General features: G+C 36.9%; 1 protein-coding gene across 1 annotated transcript; it reads left to right on the top strand.

The window, feature by feature from the left end:
* The first annotated feature begins 882 nt into the window (after positions 1-882).
* On the top strand, positions 883-19,102 carry LOC106919922 (gamma-enolase). The gene is made up of 13 exons (XM_014990585.2): positions 883-926; positions 8,798-8,883; positions 9,160-9,255; positions 10,033-10,091; positions 10,945-11,014; positions 12,089-12,222; positions 12,334-12,425; positions 12,517-12,647; positions 12,738-12,935; positions 13,024-13,225; positions 15,542-15,650; positions 15,898-15,956; positions 18,075-19,102. The coding sequence occupies exons 2-13, from the start codon at positions 8,799-8,801 to the stop codon at positions 18,142-18,144; spliced, it is 1,305 nt and encodes a 434-aa protein (XP_014846071.1). The 5' UTR covers positions 883-926; position 8,798; the 3' UTR covers positions 18,145-19,102.
* Positions 19,103-19,479: the final 377 nt, after the last annotated feature.

Below are 19,479 nucleotides of genomic sequence, written 5' to 3'. Positions count from 1 at the left end.
ACCTGTTATTTAAGTTTAGAGACGCAAAGTACTGAAAGTGGGTTCTGGATTATATTTTTTGCAAAAGAAACATTAAATTACTGTGAAGCATTCACCTAATTATGAGAAACGCAAAGTAAGACTTCTGGATGGCTTAATAAAACCATACAGTGATGTAAATAACTGTATTTATTATTTTATTCCAGAAGAGGAAGATATATTCACTCTTAAAATCACAATGATAAAAAATTTGCATATTTGCATCTTGTTTCTCCCATATTTTTGAGCTCTCACACTGTGACCACCTGGATGAAAAATGGGTTAGTTTTATAAATAAAAGGTTGCAGCTGCGCATCCACCAACACAAGGAGAGGAGATGTTGTTTTTTTATGATTTTGGAGTTGATGCAGCGACACTGAAAAATCAACCTTTACTCTGACCTTCACCTTAAGGCAAACCTTCCCTTCCCTTCACAATAGGAAGTAAAATTTCTCTAATTCATTCTCAGGGCAGCAGAAACGTATTCATACAGAGGATCATCATGTCTGAGCATGGTGGAGAAGATGGATTATATAACCGCATGTATACAGACTGAACCCCACTACAGCAGTAGAGAAAGACACTGAGACACTGGGAGACAAGAAGCTGTCCACCCATCATCTATTTTTACCACCACTGTCGGACATCGAGCCTCTGCACCCTGTCCTTATCCCTTCATCCAAACCCTTGGTCCATCTTCTCCTTTTTTAATTAACACTCATCTTCTTCTCTCCATCTCCCTTCTGAGTCATCTCCCCTCCCCCCCCTCTGTCACACATCTCACCCCCTCCTCCTCCCCTCCTGTTTTCCTCCTCTCTCTCTCTCTCATCGCTCAGCCTCTCCAGTATTTTCTCCATTGCCGTGCAAGGCAGAACACACACACACACTCACACACTCACGGGTGGCAGGTAAAGGCAGGATTTTCGCTGTTTTTTTCTCATCCTCTGCTCTATTGGGTTTTGTCATTCTCCATCGCTATTTATTCCTTTTTAGTTTTGATGTGGGCTTCATGCTGCGTAAAGCAGACATAATTCAAAGAAATGCATGCGTGTGTGTGTGTTGTGAGATATTTGAGGTGTCACTGCGTGTCTGTGTGTGTGTTGCAGCTTCATGCATGTTTGGAAAATGGCTGTCAAGTGAATTTTGTGGGTGCAGAGAGAGACATGAGAGTGTACATGTGTGAGCCTCCACGTACGTGCACAGTGTGTGTCTGTGTGTCAGTTTGAGCTCTCAGTATGCTTGAATGTGTCTGATAGGAGAGAAAGGAAGAAGAAAACAATAAGTGTGTGTGCATTTTTGCGCTACTATGCATTTTGCTGTCAAGTGTGTGTTCAGATGTTCTCTTTTCATGTAAGCCGCACAGAAATGTGTGTATGTGTGTTTATGTGGTATGCAGTTTTTTGGTGTTAATGTGTGTCCTTGTGGTTGAAGAGGGATGATTTGTTTATGAGTGTTGTGGCAGCAGAAATAAAGTGTGTGAGGACTAATGCATTCATGTGTGTATGTGTGTGTTAGAAGGTGGTAATGTAGCTCACAGGAAGACTGACCTGAATATCCTCTGACTTTTTGGAAAATGGCTGGTGTTTGCTCATGTGATTCTTGCCTGCAGTGTGTGTGTGTGTGTGTGTGTGTGTGTGTGTGTGTGTGTGTGTGTGTGTGTGTGTGTGTGTGTGTGTGTGTGTGTGAATGAGATGGGATCCTGCAGTCAATAATGCCCAGGTCTCTGGTTTCTAATTGTGTTTGAAGATGGGGCAGGAATACATGAGAGTATAGGCATGTCTGAGTCTCAGAGAAATATGCTTGGTTGTATTGAAACACTTCCTATAGATCATCAATAGATTCAGGAAAAGCTACCAAAAGTTACTTGGTTAATATGTTTATGACAACATGCCTGATTTTGGAAAAGGTAGCCAAACCCAAAAAGACAAATGAACATTAGATGGTTACAATGTGAGTTTGCGATATTTTTAGTGTGATAAGGAAAAATATATCTAGACATATACACTAAAAGCTAGAGAAACACTAGTGGGCCCATTTAATGATAAATTTTGCTCTTGAGCAGAAAATCTTGAAGGAAAATTTCTCTATATTAATTAAAATTAAGATTTTAGAGTGACCTAGTCAAAGTTCAGTAAATTTGCTGTGGATTCAATACCTTTAAGATCCTCCTATGTGGCTAAAAAGAAGAGTAGAAGAAAAAAACCTTGTTGCTACTTATCATAAGCACTTGAATCTTTTTCACACTGGGTTATGTTTGTTTTTTATAACTTTATATTTTAATAAATACAATATTTTAAGTACTACTAGTTTTACTATTACCTTTGAGAGTACAATTTAAAAAGCAGAATCATAGGAAATCTGGTAACTTTCCCTGTAAAGTATGTAGATATGGACTCTAGGAATATGTTTGAGAAAAATATGACTGCATGTATTTGATTTTTTATTTCACAAATGCAGAAAAGTGTTTCAGTCAAAACCGTATTTTAAAGCATCAATAATCAGAAGGGGGAAAACATCAGCGCAAGTTGGTGCAGAATTATCTGTTATTCAAGTTTGGTCATTGTGTAGATTATAGATCTGAGCAGACATGATCAGATGTTTTAAAAAACAGTGAACTATTCCTTTACTTTGATCCAGCTTGGGAGCTAGTAAAATGTGTGATCTTGTTTTCAAGGCAGTCAGACATATAAACTATGTCAACAATGGTCTGTGGGTTCAGTACATTTTTCTAATGTTATACATCAAAATTATGGCCTGCTGTTCAATATACAAACCATTTTGAAAATGCTTAGCTAATGCACACTGATCTGGATGACATCTGGAAAGTTTAGCTCTATAATAGCTAACCGTAGTAAACAACTGTTTCTTCAGTCATGTAGCATGAAAAATTGTAGATTTTTATCATGTTTCTCTGGTTCTTCTATGTTATTTCCACATGACTGCAGTTAGTTTACTGATATGATTTGGGCTTTCCCTCTTCTCTATCCACAGCTAAATCGCAGCTGGTTGCAGAGATGCACCATCTGTTTTTTTATTTCAACAAATTAGTCCTCAGTGACATAAATTTGTTGGATGAAAACAAGCATTACTGGCATCGTGTTTGAGAAATTTATATTTTTACCTTTTGCTGATGACCGAACTGTTTTGTAAAAAGCAGGTAGAGACCTGTTCATAGTTATTGACACATCTGGAAAACAGTCTGTGTAAAACCGCTTCATTAAATGGTAATAATGAACAGAAAATATATTCTAAATTTAGACTTTATCAAGTAGAAATCATGTAAGAAAGTAGAACCTATGATTAATGTTAATTTACTCAGCTAGGACAATAATCATGTTAAAAATAGTTTAATTGAATCATTAGTGACATTCTGGTGACCATAATAAGTCTTAAAACGATGAATACAGATGATTATTTTCCTTAGCCAGTCTTCATGTTTATCTTCATTTGTGACAGTCAGAGATAGAAATAGTACTAATTATAGTATTTAGTAGTATAAATAAAACCCCTTACATCTATTTATGTCAATATATATACGTACATAGTTGTGTGTTTGTGCATGTGTGTGCGTGTTCATGTGCCATATGCCACAGTTCTGTTGCCCATTTTCTTCTCCTCTCCCTCTCTACATTCCTCCATCTCTCCACTCTTCCCCAGCCATATATGGTCATTTAATTATTTATCCATGCTCTTCTTGTGATCCTTCCATTTCTGCCTCACTCTGGCTCATTTCCTCTTCCTCTCTATTTCGTCCTTCGTCATTCCCTCCCTCCCTCTCTCCTTCCTGCTGGCCATTCCCATTCCCAGGGAAACTCTTCCTTTCGTTTTGACAAAGCCATGTTTCAGCGCTCATTTCCTGCTGATTTTTTTAATCCCCTGCATCCAAATTTTTTATTTTAGCTGTCTTATTTCCCACATGCTCCTGGTCTTGACAAGTGCAACATTGATTAATTACTATTTTGAATTGAAAAGCTAGATGTTCTGCATTCTTTCTGGAAGAAACCACAAAACATAAAACATTTAAGTAGGAAGTGGTGTAATAAAATGTGAACCAATCAAGAATTCAGCATAGCTTTGCGTTTGTTTTATTTGATCAAATGGTCTTCATGCGTTCTCCACTTGTGTTTTATTGCATTACTCTTTATTAAATTGTTCCAGTTAATATTAACCAGCTGTTAATCTGAACATCTTAAAAGACTTGAATAAATTGAATAGCTGTGGGGCTGAGATGTCTGAACCCTGTCGCTCTTTTTAAATACATAGCAAAATACCCAATAATTTTCTTTGCTGGCTTTTAACAATACTGCACAATATTTTATCTTTTAAAGTGAAACAAAAGATGTTTGGAAAAAGATGAATGGAGATTATTACTCTATTAGAAATGAACCAAAAAATAAACCCTCTTATGATACAGATTTGGTAAAATCTAACAAATTATGACTATTTAATTAATATCCTTGAGCACATTCATCATTTCAACAGCCAGTTGCTCATGTCAGCTGAATGCTCACACAGTACTGAGCCTGGTTTGTCTAGAGGTTGTTTAATGTTAATAAAACAGAGTTGTCGCCACTTGCTTGCTCGGAGGTAACAAGCAATTGCTGCAAAGTTGGTCACTTGATGCAATTGGCTGGGCTTCGTTAGATGTACCTTTATGTATCAACATTACATGAGGAACCTAATTTGACTGTACTGCTATACAGTTCAGATTGGATTGTACTGCAAGATTGGATCTTAGTCTTATGTCAAAATCTGATTTAATCCAAACCATCTTTGGGGTTCAAAAAATTGGTCAAACAAATTAAGAAATCTCTTATTTGTGGCACTTGTGTGCCGAAAAATATCTTGCAGACATCAGAGGTGACTGATGTCTGAAACAGAGGCTTAAGCAAACACCAGACTGTAACAGATCGAAAGAAGATCTTAAATCTTTGTTTTTACTGTGAAATTCAGGAGGTGGGGTCAGAGTTTGGTGTGAACTACCTGCATCTTTGCTGTCAATTGAAACATAATTACATTGTTCTTTTTATTGTTGTTGTAATTGATACTAGTAGTATTATTTTAACCATGTCTACAATATCTTTGCCTCTTTTACTAAGTCTTCCTTGCAGATAGATATTGTTGCTATTCCTATCCTCCCCTGATTTATTTGAACTAATCACCTCCGTATCACTCCATCCCTGCTTCACCCACTTGTGTTGGGCTATATGGAGTTTTTTCTCCATCCGATCAGTGCTGGTATCTTTTCTGCTGAGCACTGCAGTCTCTGTTAGGTGTGGTTTGATGCGTTCGTGAGTGTCCTCCCTCCCTCTCTGCTGCTGCTGCTGCTGCTGTAGAGCTTACGTAACACACAGCAACGTGTACAAACAGCAAAGAGTGAGAGACACAGGGGGGATGTGGAAAAAAAGGAGAAAGAAAGAAGGATGGAAAAAAGACTGAGATAAGATTGATTAGGCAATAACCTCATTGAGAATGATGACAGATTAGGAGGAGAGAACATGTGTTCATGTATATTAGATGGTGCAAATTGCAGCAGGATGTCAGAAATGTTAATGTATGCATGACTGACTCAGTACCAGTGGAATTATGCATTCTTCAGAGCGTAGAGTTTAAACTTCATTTAGATGCATGTTATATTTAAATTGCATGCAGAAGAAGAGGTAATAAATGTAAGTAAACAAGATGAAAACACACTTATGAGCAGTTTTTGCACAATTTAAATATATGAAAGTTGTTCAGCTGAGCCTTTGGTTTTCTTGGTGTATATCGCCATCTGAAAGTTATTAATCAAGCAGATCATTTATTAGGAAATGCAAAATCTCTTTGTTGATATCTCATGCAGTGCTGCTCCACCCTTAGGTGGAACTGTTTGGGAAGACTCTGCAATACGGCAGGGTGGGGCCTCAGAGGATCACCGAAAACGAACAGAGAACCAGTATCCATAAAATTAATGATTGCCTGTAGAGAAAATCCACCCACACATCAATTACTTTCACTCCTGACCAAGCGGATTCTGAAGGCACCTTCTCTGCCTTTTTCTTCAGCTGAGCACCATTTACACTTTTCACTCATTTCCCTGACCTGTTCAAGCGCTGTGACTTACAGTAGGTGAATGAGAAAGAATTTGCACTTAACCGTCAGCAGAAAGCTTTAGAAGAGATTTTAAAACTGGAGTTACATTTATTTAAGTGCTTTAAAGACTTCAATAAAGTGGATAGTTGAGAGGGCAAGAGGCACTTTGTTAGGGTGAACAAATTTATGTTACCAGAGAAAGTTTTTATATGTGAAATAAGTAGGAATGAGCAATACAATCACATTAAATAGATTTTAATATTATCAGGAAGTTTTTTGCTTGAATTTAAGCTGTTAAAGGAAAATAACGATGTGCTTCAAAACATAAATTCTAGATTTGGCTCATGCAAAAATGTACAAGTTAAAAAAATGCTTTAATATTTTTCAGGTGATCCAAAAAGTATTCTAAAAATTGCCTATTTGATCATAAAAATACAAGTATATTAAGTCATAAAAGATTAAAAAAACTAAAGCAAGATTCCAAATTGCTACATTAAGATATTGATAATATGAACCAAATTAGAGTTTATTTTGAGCATATATTTGTGCTATTTGAAGAGTTAAGGTCGGGAGTTTGCTTTTAATTGTCAGTTATGAAAAAATTGCATCTCATTACATCGTGTCCAAGTTTCTGCCATTTGATCCAAACTTATTTTGATGAAAGGAAATTAGCTAGTATGTCCAGAGAGAACCCAAGCCAGCAAATGGACACTTTTAGGATAAACTTAAATATTTAGTTGACCACATGGAAAGTGTCAGGAATATTTTATGGTCAAATATTTGATTGTTTGGCCAAAATGAGAAGACGTATGAGTGAGAAGAGAAAAGGATTGGACCATGTTTTTGATTCTCCATCTTTCTGTCGGTGCAATTGAAAAGTACAGCTTCGGTGCCAGGCTTCTGCAAGCTACCAGCCAAATTTAGCTCACAGATCGATAAAGCATTCATACAGCAAAGAGGGACAAGAGCAGCATAAAAGGACTTTTTTGACATATTGCCGCAGTTACAGTTCTACGTGTTTGGAATATCAATGGGCAAACACCCACGGAGGAGAGCACAGATAATCAAAGAGAAATGGCATTGAAGGTACAGGTTCCATTAATGTAGCAGGTTTTTGTAGGCTAAGAATTTCATGGCAGTACAAAAAAAATTAAAAAGCATCATCAAAGAGAATTAATGCATTTTTTATCCTGATATGTAAGGCAGTTCGGTCTGTCACACAGAAGCTGCTCCTTTCATGTTGTACTTTAAAGTGAATGTTAGAATTGTAGGTAAAGTGACAAGAAGTGATTCTGGACGAAAGCAGAGAAAGAAAAGGCCAGCTAGGAGGTCAATCTAACTTCTTCAATTTTCTCAAGTGTTCTCTCTCATCTCTCAATAGAAAAAAAACTGTTATGTTCGATTTGACTCAGAAGTTAGCGCTCTGATCTAGTAATGCTGTCGCAGCCTAGAAGCAATAGAAGAAATATTTCTCTTCATTTTAAGGATTCAAATGGTAGAACAACATGTGCACAAGTAGATTGTACAATTTTGCTTGCACTGTTTTTCTGCAACTTGCTCTATTTTGTGCAATCCAAGACAGCCATCTTGGATTGTACTCAATGACACAACTTTCTGTCATTGTCCTGTCGCTCCAAGAAAGCTACATTAGCTAGCTAACATCATCAAGTTTTGTCCTTTGATTTCTTTTTCTTTCTATTTTTTAAACTATCTTCTCTTCTGAAAAATATTTACAGTAAAATCTTTTTCATTTACTATGCTGAGCTTTGGTGTCACGTTGCTAAAAATAAACCTTCTCTGCAGCAAACAGAACTGGCTAAGTGCATTAAAGATCTAAATCAAGAAAAGTCTTGGATAAAATGTGCATAAACAGCAAACACTGATGAATGGTCTGGCTTTAAATTGTATTGCATTGCACTATATTGCAAGTCTTGCATGAAGATTTTGTTGGATTTTTGAGAGAGATGTGCACTGATGCTGTGACCTATTTAGGTGAAAGCTCTAGTGGCTGAGCTGTTTTTCCAAGGGTGTAGACTGGCACCACATGATGCATCTAGAATGCATTTGTGCTGCAAGAGTTTCCGAGATCTCTCTCCTGGGATGCAAAAAGCTGAAGAAGTAAACAGGTTCAGCATAAACGTAAAGATACTGTATGTCGTGTTCTGTGTTTCTTGAAATTATGCAGACCATTGTAAGGATAACATATCACTAAAAACAATGTAGATGCTTTTATGATGCATATTTTTAACTGCAGTTACTGTTAAATGTATTATTGATTCGATGTAGGACATTGCTATATTGAATTCTCACAGACATTCAGTTCATGTACCAAATTCATTTGCTTTTAAATAAAAAAAACTTCAAGCTGTAAATTCATGTGGTCGTAATCTGTTACATTTCCTAAACACACAAAACAAATCCGTTGACTTATTACAGAAACAAAATATTAAATAAATAAATACATAGATAATTCTACTCAAACGTCAAAACATAGCTTGACAAAGAAGATCAGTCTTTCTTGATTTATCACACTAATGTTTCAGTATCTGATCTGCCTCATGCATGTGGTCAAAACGCCACAACTTTCTTTTACAGCTGCAGTTTTTACTTGTTTGCATTCATTTGAAATAATTTTTACTGTCTTGATTTACAGTCCGTTTATGACTGATAACGTCAGTCAGTCTCTTTTACTCTGTTTGACCCTCAGGATGTCGATCGTCAGCATCGTTGCCAGGGAGATCCTGGACTCCAGGGGAAACCCCACTGTGGAAGTGGATCTTCGCACAGAAAAAGGTTCTTTGACTTCGAGAAACAAAATGAAAAAAATGTATCTATGATTTAGTTGCCAACAGCATAATCAATTCAACTATGACATAGTGACTAAAATAAAATATCAATAAATGCTTGAAATAGAAGTTTGGGAAAAGATACAAGGACATTCTCAAGATTATGGGTATTCAGAGGAGAGGCTGTACCGAATATTTATTTTCTGTCTGATATGCCTATTGATTTGAGCATTTTCCATGACATTTAATCATTTTAAAGCCATTTTTTTCATCTGTTTCTCAGGTCTATTCAGGGCTGCAGTGCCCAGTGGGGCTTCCACAGGGATCTACGAGGCTCTGGAGCTCCGAGATGGCGATAAAAGCCGTTTCAAGGGAAAAGGTAATAAGACAAATCAGCTGGGCATCTATATTTAATTACTGTCAACAAAAACTCAGAGCTGCATAAAGTAATTCAACATTCAGATTTAAGAAATTCGTAAAGCTTCAGCAGAGAAAGCTTGAAAACCTTTTTTTTTTGTTATTCTATGAATTTGGAATGCAGGTTAGGGATAAAAGTAGTAAAAAAGTAACAAAAATATTTATAAAATTTAAGTTTGCAACCTTGTATCTCATATGTGTTGGAATTTTGAATTCTGTCTTTTTACATCATTGGAAGAAAACTATATGAGTATTTAATGTTGATGTAAATAGAGCATTGTGATAATTGTTTTAGTCAAAGTTATTTTCTTTCATACAATGAAAATTATTGCTTAATTAATTCTACACTTTAATTGAAGTTTTATAAATGCATTTTTTGTCTTTCCACAGTCTCCATAAAGTCTCCAATCATTTAAAAAATTTAGTTCTAGTGACTTTACTAGAAAATAAAAAGTAGTATTTGTCCATATCATATCTAAAAAAACAACAAAAAACAAAAAAAACAAAAACAAAAAAAAAACGACACTTTTTCGGTTTGAATTGTCTTCAGAAAATCGTTGTTTTGTGTTTGACTGAGCAAGATAATTTCAAGATTCTTCTGCTTTGGGTTCATCACAAAAATTGGCTTTAAACTGATGTGAAGTGTCTGTGTTCCACTTTGTTTATCCCAACATTAATTTCTTGATTTTCCCTTATTATTATTCTGTAAAACTCTTTTTTTCTCCATTTTGTGCTGTAGGTGTTTTGAAGGCAGTTGGACACATCAATGATACTCTGGCGCCAGCCCTCATAGCCTCTGTAAGCCATCAAAACATTTTTATACTCAGTAGAAATAATATTCATTCACAGCGAACCTAAAGCTCTCAAGGTTCAAATGTAGAAACATGTGATCCAATGTGAAGGCAATTGACACATTTCTTAGAAATTATGGGTATGTCAAAGAGAGTTTTTGGAAATGTAATATTTCCCTCTTTGAAGAACATTTAAACTTTTGAGGAGGTAATGATTGAAAATGTATGGGTCTTACATTGGAGACAACTGGATGAACTGAGTGAAGAGAGTAAGAATGGGAGAACAGTGACAGTAAAGAATGGCAACTGCTGCAAAACTGAAGATAATGATATCATTAGAGTTAGAGGAATTGTAATTTCGGTACATTTTTGATACCAGAAGTAATGCAAAATGAATAATTTCCCTCACATAAAAACTTGTTCTATTTCCTCATTGTTACAAAGCGTTAGGCTATTAACCTGCTTCATTACTAAGTGAAGTAAATTTAATGCATTTACATAACATTAACTTAAAAACGTAATACTACTTCCAATTTTTTGCAAAAACACAAACATATCAAATTCATGCCCATTTGGATGCAGTCCAGTATTGGAAATATTTACAATATGAAAAAAGTACAAACAAGTCAAAAGTTTAACAATTCAGCCAAGTTAAGAATAAAAAGTAATTTAAAAAAAAAAAACAAATAGGTGATTTTTAACAGATTAAGGCAGTTTCGGTTTAAATCCCACATAAAGGTCTGAATTACCTAAAAAAAAATTGAACTAATTTAAGCAACAACTGTGCAAAGAGAGTGGCTTGTAAAGTCTATAACTTTGAGATGCAGTTTTGTTGACAAAGTTTCCTTTGCTGTCTGCAGGGCATCAGTGTGGTGGAGCAGGAGCAGTTGGACAACACGATGATTGAAATGGATGGCACAGAAAACAAATGTGAGTCAAAACACGACAGGATGACTTATACCACACCATCAGCCAGTACCAGCCAGCTGGAACTCTCTCGTGTTCAGCAGCTCGCACATATTTTAAAAACTGTTTGCACCAAAGGCTCATTTGTCACAGAGTCCTTTGCAGAGCAATAAACTGCATAAATACAGACGGTAACAAGACAAAATAGATTGCTTTGGCTCGGAGAACACCAACTCACATGTTTGATGAATAAATGCACTCTGGATTAATTTCATCTTCCTAACAGGACAAGTAATCATTTCTGGAAGCACAGCCAACAGCCATGAAAATGGGCTGTAGGAAGAAATTAATATTAGTAGGTACAATAAACCTGACAAAATTAATCAGTGGGAAATAATTGGCAGAGAATGACAGCGAAGGATTTAGCTTATTTAGGTTCTACGATAGCAATAAATACCAAAAGCTAACTTTACCGGATAAATAATTATATTTCTGATTACTTTGCCTTTATTATATCCTAAGCTACAAAAATGTAAGCAAACATATTTATGCTTTTTAAAATATAAATTCAAGCACCATTGTCTTGTTAGTCAGTTACGATTCATAGAAACAGCGAATAGACATTAACTTTCAGTTTTTAAACTTTAAACCAAATCAATTTTATTCAGAAAAAATTCACGTTCAAATCCCAAGCCTTGTTTTGTCAACTTCTACAGAACAGTTGTATAATAAAAGACACATAATAACAAATAAAACTAAATTTTCTCATTAGTAGCTGACTTAACCGTTAGCAGCTGTTAATCTGAACTGCTAACTCACATCCTCAATACTAAATATTCCATTTTGTGCCATATTTTTAAAACATAAAACCTTTTGTGCTCCCCCAAAACAAAAATCTGTTCCAATGTCAAAACAACATAAAAGCCTAAAAATATAAATTAGCAAAAGTTCTTATGCCTGAAATATCTGATAATATATGACGTATTAAAAGTGAAAAGAAGATGGAAACTTAACATTGTTATTCTTTCAAAAGTAAAGTTTTGCAAGACGTTTTGATATTTACTCCTGTCTTTTCCAATCACCTGGCTTGTCAAACAGCTAAGTTTGGAGCCAATGCCATTTTGGGAGTATCCCTCGCCATCTGTAAAGCCGGTGCAGCAGAGAAGGACGTCCCTTTGTACCGCCACATAGCCGACTTAGCTGGAAACACCGAGCTTGTGCTGCCGGTTCCTGTAGGTCTCAATCACACTATGCAGTGTCTACAACAGTCGGATGAAAGTATTTCAACTTACAATGTTCATTTAACTTGATTTTAAAAGCCATTTTGTCCTTTGTCCTGTCAGGCCTTTAATGTGATAAATGGAGGATCTCATGCAGGAAACAAACTTGCCATGCAGGAGTTCATGGTTCTGCCTGTTGGGGCCGAGTCTTTCAAGTAAGAAATGCGCTTTGCTTTTTGTCATCCATTTTGGTTTGTTGTCTGTCAGAATGTTTTCATCTTCCTGTTCCTGTGGTTTGGTTTTCAGGGAGGCCCTGAGGATAGGATCCGAGCTCTACCACACGCTGAAGGGCGTGATTCATGAGAAATATGGCCAGGATGCTATTAACGTTGGAGATGAAGGGGGATTTGCTCCAAACATCCTGGAGAACAGTGAAGGTGAGGATGGAAATGTAGTTGAAAATAAGGCCATTCTGCTTTTAAGCATTAGTGTCTTGATGTTTTTATAATGTCTCATTCGGTTCTCAGCCCTGGACTTGCTGCAGACTGCCATTGAGAAAGCAGGCTTCACCGATAAGGTCGTAGTCGGGATGGACGTGGCCGCCTCTGAGTTTTACCGTGAGGGGAAGTACGATCTGGACTTCAAATCCCCTCCGGATTCATCCCGACACATCAGTGGAGAAGAGCTGGCTGACATCTACCAAAGCTTTGTCAATAATTACCCAGGTGCAGCGCTTTCTGTTTGATAAATAATAAAATACAAAATCCTTTTTGTTTTCCTTAGACTAAATCATCTCTCCCCGTTTCCTCCCAGTGGTCTCCATCGAGGATCCATTTGACCAGGACGACTGGGAGGCCTGGTCCCGTCTGACGGCCCAGGTGGGGATTCAGGTTGTTGGAGACGACTTGACTGTGACCAACCCAAAAAGGATAGAGAAAGCTGCCGAGGAGCGAGCCTGCAACTGCCTGCTGCTCAAAGTCAACCAGATCGGCTCCGTCACCGAAGCTATACAGGCGTACGTCTGCTTTTTAAAAATTATTTAACTGTTTTCTTGTTGTTTTTCTTTGTGGAGAGTGGTGAAATATCTCCACTCTCCAAAGAGTAACTTTTTCTTCAATTCGTAGGAAAGTAACAGAATCTACAAATATTTACTGTATTTAATTCGTAAGACTTTTGTGTTTTATATTGCGGCTTTTAAAAGGGGGCATAAAAGCAAAGACTGGACCAACAATATGTAGCAGATGGAGCCAACAATGAAAACATGTGAGCTTATCTACTGAGGTGATGGTGGAGATTTATGGGATTCAGGTGAGCTTAATCAGGGGGATTGGCAACAGCTGTTCCAAGTTAGAGCTGAACAAGACACAGAAGGATCTACAAACCAAAAGGGAAAAAGTCTAATACGAACACACGAGGACAAGCCGAAATGCACAGACAAGAACACAAAAAAGAAAAAAAACACACATGAATGAACTGAATAAAACCATGTTGTGTATGAAAACCAAAACCCAAACACCTAAAGATCATGACACTCTGTTTTATGTGCAGAATGAAAACAGATGTTTCTTAGCCATTGATTTATTGAATGCTTGCAGGTTTGCTGCACTTGTCATAGCTGCTCTAATGAAATAAACAAGTTTAATTAATGGATGATTAGCAGGCTTTTGCTGAACTGCAGTCATCTGAATCAGGTGTGCAAAAGGAGAGAAACATCAAAAACATGCAGGACTACGTCTTAAGGATCTGGGTTGGAAAACACTGCATTAGGACATGGTTATGTATGTATTTGTTACTTTTTAGTTTGTGTAAGGCTTCAAGGACTCAATAATTAGCCAATATTTAGATTTCAAGTAATGTACTAGACAGATTTGGACAAATTTGTGGGTCTGTTGGTAATAATGTGTAAAAAGTCAAGCATAAATATACATTTTATTGCTGCAGAGCAATCGTAAAGATCCCAGATCTGCCTTTTAATTTGAGTACTTTTATGCAGTATGTATGCAAATAGATTTGAGACATGCAACCTGAACTCACTCTTCTGTGAAATGAAAAGGAACAAACAGAAGCACCTTATGGAGGCTCCGTCCTTGTTGAGTCATAAAGGTTTCTGTGTCGTCTCATCAATCAGTCCTGCAAACAAACTGAGTTAGTCAGGTCGCCGTCAGCAGTGCCAATCTTGTGATAATAATGAGAAATCAGAAACACAAACTTAATTAAAACATTTATTTTCTGCTCATTTAAATTATTCCTCAAGGTGGGATCGCTGTTTTCTTTGTTTCATTTTAACCGCCTTCACACAGTAGCATGCACTCTTCCTCTGTGTGTGTCATTAATCTGAGGCCTGACATAACGTCACTCAGCCTTATAAAACTATCAATCATTGAGTCCAGCAGCAGGAGAGAAGAGGGTGTGAGGAAGATTAAATGACAAACAGAGCCAATGACACTATTAGTGATGTATTGGCTCCATCTCCTAAAAAAATCGCCCTGCATCATTAATCTGATATATTTAATGGCTCAGCTGGCTGAGTGGAAATCCTGAGAAGCCTGGAGCTTCAGAGGACGTCTTAATTTTTATGTTGTTAACTTGTCAGATGACCTGCGGCTACAAATGAATCATAATGTGATTAATGCACTCGCCCAATTAAAGAGGGTAATATATGCAATACTGCAGTTATGAGGGGAGAGAAAAGACGGATTTTGTGTGCTGAAGACTTTGAATTTCTCACTATTTTACATGAAGGCAATGAAATATTTCAACAGTGAAACAATTGCACTAAAGTCAGGGGTCATATAAATAATATATGTGTGTCAAGTGCAAACCTTTACATTTAGTTAAGAGATTTTCATATTCAATACATTGATAACATAGAAGACTGGATTTAGTCTTTGTTGATGTAAGAGTTGTTTTGTTTGCTTTTAGAAAAGGAAATACAAGTCAACAGATTTTTAATTCCTTTATGTTTAGAAAGTTAAGAAAGTTTCACTATAGGTTTTAGCACCTATGCTGCAGAATTTATATCGAGGGAGTAAAATATATGTTAAGAATGCTTAAGTTATGCTTAGCTCTCTTTTTTTATTTTGTAGAAGTTCATGCTTCTTTTTAAGATCGCAAAACAGAATATGTTTCTTTTTTTCTTTTTTTTTTTTTAACTAGAATGTCCCAAGTAACTCCTGATGTTCCCTTGTTTGAACAGTACCTGCACACTACTTTGAGAGTAAATGACATGCTGCAGGGCGCAGCAGCACAACCTGCTCAAATGTTGAGATGCCACAGTATTTATTACCATGAAAATTAGGTTGTGATGTAAACTATTGGCTCTTCCTTTCAGATGCAAGCTGGCTCAGGCCAATGGCTGGGGAGTGATGGTCAGCCATCGCTCAGGGGAGACAGAGGACACCTTTATCGCTGACCTGGTGGTAGGACTCTGTACTGGACAGGTGAGGACTTCACTGCTCTAACAAAGTATTTGTGTAATCTGACAAGATAACACACTGTTAGGCTAACTCAAAGCAGAGTAATAAATCGACAGGTTTGTGCTGTGACTTGATAAACTGCAGCTTTTTCAATCTGTGCATTTAAATTTCTGTCTCTGACTCACCAAAGGTTTAATTTGGTCTTATCCAACTTTATTTACACATTATTTTGGTTTGTCCATAACTTACCGAACTTCTTTCTCTATTGCAGATTAAGACTGGCGCCCCTTGCAGATCTGAGCGACTTGCTAAATACAACCAGCTCATGAGGTCAGTAGGTTGCAGAGGCTCAACTCTACCATTCACACATTTTAGGTGTCCCATAAGGCTTTACTGACCATAATTTGAGCTGTTATCATTTAGTGTCAATGTTCTTTGACAGTGAGACTGAACTTAGTGTCACACAATAACAGTTCTCCAATGGCCTTCTTGGAAAAAGTCAAAATTTTTGTGTCTTGATTGGAAAACAAAATATAATAATTATTTTCTTTGAAGATGTCAAACCTCACCCACAAAGATATAAATAATAATTCTAGATGGGTGAGAAAATAGATTAATTGTATGGAAAGTTGCCATATGCAGAGCTAACAGTTTCAACACATTTTTCAGTTTTTATTCTATTACGCCTAAACTTTTTTCAGCAATCCTGCAGTTCTACGTCACCTTTCAGCCTAAATCAAATCAGGCACAGCAGCAGCTCTGCAGAGCCACTTCTCCTTAGGTGCCTGCTCTATTTTAGTACTTAGAGTCCGAGCTAATTGACGTGACAGTCGACGGCATCGCCGGTGTCACCCCATGCATCCGAACCAGTCAGCGGCTGGAAGGAGCAGGGACAGTAGGAGGAGGAGGGATCGGCTCAGCGATTTAATCTCATTGGGTTGCTGTGGAAGCATATGGGAGAGGTGGAGGCTGGAAAGACTTAGAGTGGTATTAACCAGGTAGAAATGCTAATCTGTGCAGTTGAGCAAGAAAACGCTGGTGAAAAGTTTGACTTGTCTAAATCAAACTCATGTCAATATCATGAAACGTTAAAAAACAATATTTAGTTTTCTTCCACCAAATAACTGCAACAGTAAGAGAACATGTCATTTAGGCAACCAAGATCTGCCTTGATCATCATGAGCCAGGAAATTACAACAAATAAATATAAAGTTTCCTAAACAAGACAACTTTCACAGTAAGAGCAATTACTAAATGGGAGTTATGGGACTGGAAATGTGGCAGATAACGCTGGGCTGGTAAGGGAAGGTGCGGGTCATGAAATCTCCATAGCAACTAGGAGCAGTTTTTACACACTTACAGGTTGGTTGTAAGATATTCCGAAAAAAGCATTTTTTGACTTATCAGCAAAAATACAAATGCTTGCAGTTTTTCAAGCATTAACAAGAGACGGAACTATGTGACTTATGCCCAGTGTATGGTGGATATTTTTTTTGATTGTTTGGCATCTTGAACTTTAAATTATAAGGATATTCTCAGAACTTTGACTGCAGAAGCTTGTTGTGACTTTTCTTAACTAAGGTGCATCTTTTTTTTTTTTTTGATTCTCTTGTCACTCTGTTTGGGTTACCTCTACTGTCTTACCCTGTTTGATGGCAAATGAAAAATTTGGGATTCTCAGGTATGTTTGATGACATGAAGTCTCAGTCTCCTTATCATCATGTATTTAAATTGTCTGTTTTTGATTGGTAATGAAGTTAAAAAATAAAAATATCAGAATATTTTTGAAAGGTTAGGATAAGCTTATGGCTACACAAAATATATTCATTAAATTTTACAGACAAAATCATTCTTAGATAATGAGATTTCATTCTTTTCAGTTCTGCCTATTTTAAGCTCCTTTCAGAATGAGCTGTTTTAGTGCCTCTTGTCACTTTAACTCCAAATAAACTGTTGCTGGACATGACCCACAACTCACACATGTGAAAATGGCTGCAAACATGTGCACAATTATTTAAAAGCACTTTTTTGAAAAGCAGAAGTAGAACCTTCTGCACAACCAAGAAGAATGTAGCAAATGGTTTCAAAATACTCGTGTTTTCCAGCAGCCATTGTACAGTGCATAATGCGGTAAAATCAGATGACAAGGTGACAGGCTGGGCTTCACTTGGATTGTTAGGTGACAGGTAGTGGCTACTGATTGTGACTTAACATTCAGAAGTCTTTTGAAACGGGTCATTTTTCAGACACCAAAAAAACATGAACTCACTCATTGCCATAAGTCGGCTTGGAGGGTTTTTTAAGGACAGAGGTTGATTTTAGAAGCAGCACAGACCCAAATGGAAGTACAAAAACATGCAAAATATGAATTTTGCATAAAAGACCCCTTTCATTCATCAAAATAGAAAAAAATTGTAACACACAGACTTGTGCCTCTGTTTTTTTCAGGATCGAGGAGGAGCTGGGCGACCAGGCTCGCTTCGCCGGCCATAACTTCAGGAACCCAAGCGTCCTGTGAAACCAGCTGACAGACGAGAATGACTCACACACTCAACGCACGCAAAATGCCCACGCAAACTGACACAAACGACTAACAAGGAATGAGCCATGTACAAAGAACGATCACTCAAATTCAGGAAAAATACAATTGCAAAAGAGCTAAGCAAAAGAAATGAATCAATTATGCACTAGACTTAAAAGAAGGGAGGTGATGCTGTTTGCAGACACACAGACACACATGCACACAGTCGCAACACCTGAAAATGCACATGCAGGGGAATACTTTAAAGAAAACCCTAGAATCTATAAGCCAGACATGCACTGTTACTGTAGGAATAGTTCATGTACACCCAGGAGGCAGGCCTGCAAAGATAACAATTATTGTTGTAAAAAACCAGAGATGAAAAAGTAGAAATTCTGTAGAATAATATAGTCTGAAGCACGCAACTGAAAGAGATGAAAAAGTCAAACTTTTAAGACCAAACGAGGATGATGCAGATGTAGGAACTGAGTGAAAGCAACAATAAAACAATAAAGAGCACTCCAACACCAAAACACACACACACACACACTCTCTCAGCTGTGTCTCTCTCTCACCTGGACACTCAAGAACCTGCACTCTTCCCAGCTCTATCCTCCTCCCTTTTTCCTCTCTCTATATTTTACTCTCCTTCTCGTTGTGTCTGTGTCTCAGTTTTAACTGTTCTGGTTTTCTTCTCAACCTTGTGTGAATCTGATTATTTGTCCTTCATGCCTGAAGTCCTGCTTCTGTCCTGAAAGAAAAAAGAAAATCCTTAAAACCCGAGAACCTTTGACCCTTTTGGTTCCCCCGTCCCTTGTTTGTCCATAGAATAGCTGTGTCAAAAAAAAGAAGAAAGAGCAATGAAAATAAAAAAAAATTAAAACAATAAAGGAACGCTTGTCAATTAAAATAATGTGAAAATATGTGAAATAAAGATTATGTTCTAAGATTTCAATCAGTTTCTACTCTCTCTGTGTTTGCACTTATCTGAATTTTTCTCCCTAAGTTGATTTTTATAACACCTACTGGATGTATTATGATTACATATTACATATGTGACTTAAAAATATCATTTGAGAACTAAAGGAATATGTTGAAGGCTACAAGTAAATTAAAATCCCAGTAGTTGTTCTGTGATCAATCCAGTTTTCTCAGTTTTTGTGGAGGAAAATTATAAGATCTAAATACATAAGCATATATAAAAATGCATATACAATTGTCTCACTTTCCAGCTACAGTAGTTAATTAAAAATGTTGCAAAATCTTACACTCAAGTCGCAGATAGCTTGCAGCGTACTTTGAGGAGCTCCACAAGGCTCTGCTTTCCTGCTC

This window comes from Poecilia mexicana, unplaced genomic scaffold (genome assembly GCF_051168715.1).
Source record: "Poecilia mexicana isolate PSO_F unplaced genomic scaffold, ASM5116871v1 scaffold_11, whole genome shotgun sequence".
Lineage (NCBI taxonomy): Eukaryota > Metazoa > Chordata > Actinopteri > Cyprinodontiformes > Poeciliidae > Poecilia > Poecilia mexicana.
The sequence above is the reverse complement of the archived record's forward strand: the minus strand, read 5'-3'. Positions and strand labels throughout refer to the sequence as shown.